The following is a 3,692-nucleotide window of genomic DNA, read 5'->3' on the forward strand; positions in this document are numbered from 1 at the left end:
ATATGTATATATATACATACATACATACATACATACATACAAACATGTACATATTTATATATAGATACAAACATATGTATGTTTATATATACATGTGTATAGACACACACAACTCTCCATCTATCAACAAATCTCTTCTCTCCTATTACGCCACCCTCACCCCTCTCCCTTTTGTCTACCTATTAAACAGCATTCCTACTCTTCTTCTTCTTCTTCACGCATATCGACACAACTAAATCCTTCTTGATGCATTTCTTACACAACGGTGCACCGTGACATCAAATCCGTACGATGCACCTATATATGTTTGTTGGTGAATGAGCACGCGCGGCCTAAGGCTTATATACAGACACATGTCTGTATGGGTGTGTGTGTGTGTGTGTGTGTGTGTGTGTGTGTGTGTGTGTGTGTGTGTGTGTGTGTGTGTGTATGATGTTTTATGCATGTATATTCTAATCTACATGTGATGTTTATTATGTGTGTATGTCTAAGTGACTGTTTTCTCAACTGTGTGTAGGTTCTGATATTTCACCCATATTGAAGTTTTTAAAAATCGTAACTGACTCATCAACGACAACACAGTAACAACAACAACAGCAACAACAACAACAACAATAATAATAATCTTTTTTCCTATAGGCACAAGACGTAGACTTTGAGGGGAGGGGGATAGTTTATCACATAGACCCCAATACTTGATTGATACTTAATTATCGACCCCGAAAGGATGAAAGGCAAAGTCGAACTCGGTGGAATTTGAACTCGGAACATAGTGACGGACGAAATACCACTAAGCGTTTCACCCGGCGTGCTAACGATCCTGTCAGCTCGCCACCTTAACAATAATAATGATAATAATAACGAATGAGACCTGTGGAAATTCTATGGGAGCATTGACTAACTGAACACCGTGGGCCAAATATTATTACATATGTCATAAAACAAAGAAGAAAAAAAACAGGAGAGACGAAATGTAGAAAAGATCTCGAAGGAAGCTTATTTTTAAAAAAAAACAACATCCATTCCATGTGAAAGTTTTACCAGGTATTGTCGGTGAGTTATGTTCAGAGCCAGAGAAACTAGAATACCATCTGGAATGTTCGCACGTCAAGGTACTTTCTGTTAAAGAATTTCTGATTAAAACTTGACAGCTTGCAAGAATAATAAACAAGGAAAACCACCATTCTACATGCATACTGAGTATTGAAGAAGTATTAATAATAATAATAATAATAATAATAATAATAATAATAATAATAATAATAATAATAATAATAATAATAATAAGAAGAAGAAGAAGAAGAAGAAGAAGAAGAAGAAGAAGAAGAAGAAGAAGAAGAAGAAGAAGAACAACAACAACAACAACAACAACAACAACAACAACGAAAGATGGTCTTACTTACCTACGATAGTGGCAAATATAAAAACACCTATCAGGTAGCTGACAATAACGAACACATATCTGCAAATAGAGAAAAAGGGAGAGAGATTAGAGACAATCACAAAATAAGATGTGTGTGTGTGTGTGTGTGTGTTTACGTATGTATGCGTGCCTGTGCGTGCGTGCGTGCGTCTGTGTGCGCGTGGTTCGCCTTTAACTATACCTTATCACAATAAACATTGGTTAATTAAGAGCAACGTTGTACATTTGTAGCTTTGTTTTTCCTACCTCGAAATGTCATATATATATTTCTGACCAATACTTTTCAATCCGATCTTCGTAGATTCGGACGATAACACCTATCATATTTCTGTCTTATTTGCCCTCATCAGGGAAATGTAGATTTAATCCTTCTTTTTCGTGGAGATGGGAAAAGTCTTCTCTCCAAAACAAACAACGAACTATTCCGTAGAATTCCACACATTTTGTTGATCAACTTTCACTCACAAAGCTTTGATCGATCTGTGGTGTCCCTCAGTAAAATCGAACACTCAACTGCATAATTGGAAAGTAAGCTTTTTAACCAGACAGTCACACCTCTGTCGATGCTACCATCTTTACCAAGTTCCGCTACCAGCACCTTCTTGATTAATATCAGCAGACGGTACCTACACCTAAAACACTCTCATCACCGCCACCCCTACAACAACCGCCGCCACCACCATCACCTATTATTTTATATAACTTCCGTTGTATTCGTCACTAAACAACTTTGCCATTTTCTTCCTGCTAACACTTCCGTGCCGCGAACGACGCGTTAAGTTTCCAGTAAGAAGATCGTTGCAGCTTCGATTTTTCTTTTCTTTTTTTTTTTCGATTAAATCGATCCAAATGCACGCTGGAAGGATAAGCGCTAAAAATCGATGCTGGCAATATCTGAATACAGAATAGAAATGGACGAAACTAAATACCACCAGGTATTGAGTCAGATGTTTTACTCTATGTCTGATTAAATGAACATCAACAGTGATAATAGTTATAAATGAACGGATGAAGGTGAAGACGATGGAGGCTGTCAGGTGGGAGTGAAGACAATGGTGATGATCGTGGCGGCGATGAGGGTGATGATGATGAGGATGATGATGATTACGTTGATGATAGATAAACGCAGATAGTCAAATGGGGGGTTGGGGGCGAGGAAGAGAAGACGAGGTTACAGTTGGATGAATACGAGCTCAGAGTAGAACTTGTCCGAAGTTTAGTTGTCGGATCGAAACTGGAAGCCGACACTTACGTAAGAAAACGTATTTGCCATTCAGCTCGACCAACGGCCATAGGTTGGCAACGGAAGAAGAAAAATCAGTGGTTTTTTTTTTTATATACACTAAACAGAAGACACACAGACAGATTTAACAACAAAACAATAACATTAACAAGTTTTAAATTTGCAGACGAAAGCGAAAGCATACTAATTTATGTAAAAGACGAAAAAAATTCTAAAAAACTTAAATATTTATATACATATATATATGTGCGCACGCGCCGCGTGTGTGTGCATGATTGATTGATTGACTGACTGACTGACTGATTGATTGACTGACTGACTGACTGATTGATTGACTGACTGACTGATTGATTGACTGACTGACTGATTGATTGATTCATTCATTGGGAGATAGATACAAAAATAGACAGACAGAGAGGCAGACAGATAGATATTCAGACAGATTGGGAATGGAAATAAGTGTATACACCCATGTTGCTGATAATCTTAAACAGGAGGCAATAATTTATTTTTAAGAAAGAATTATTTTCATCCTGGTTCTTTCGAAATGTGTTATATAACCATACATACATACATGCATACATATATATATATATATATATATATATATATATATACCATAAAGACACGCACGCATACACAATCATGCATGTGTGTGTATGTATATGTGTGTGTGTGCGTGTATGTAGCGCGCGTGTGCGTGGCCAGTAACTTATGGTTGATTGCCTGCACCAAAAATATTCGCTCGAAATAAGTGGCAAAGAAACATAAGCGAGTTATGGCAGCCGTTGAAGAAAGCAATAATAATAATTAGGTTGGATCATGAACGACTTTATCAGTGTTTAATGTGCAGCAGCGACGATAGACATAGACGTGGTTTCTGTTCAGTTTTAGTGACACATCATCGTTTGCAAGATGATAGCTGGCTTCACTCAGTTCATTTTCATTTGCACATCGTGTATATACATATATACATATATATATGTATGTATATATATATATGTATATATATATATATATATATAT

At 36.8% G+C, this 3,692-nt stretch overlaps 1 protein-coding gene across 1 annotated transcript in view; it reads right to left on the reverse strand.

The window, feature by feature from the left end:
• LOC106869076 (serine-rich adhesin for platelets) overlaps window positions 1-3,692 on the reverse strand; it is a 223,287-nt gene that overhangs the window by 82,022 nt on the left and 137,573 nt on the right. The window contains exon 4 of the mRNA XM_052976666.1: window positions 1,408-1,462. Coding sequence (XP_052832626.1) covers window positions 1,408-1,462 — 55 coding nt within the window. The remainder of the gene's footprint in view (window positions 1-1,407; window positions 1,463-3,692) is intronic.

The sequence above is a fragment of the Octopus bimaculoides genome, chromosome 25, assembly GCF_001194135.2.
Source record: "Octopus bimaculoides isolate UCB-OBI-ISO-001 chromosome 25, ASM119413v2, whole genome shotgun sequence".
NCBI lineage: Eukaryota > Metazoa > Mollusca > Cephalopoda > Octopoda > Octopodidae > Octopus > Octopus bimaculoides.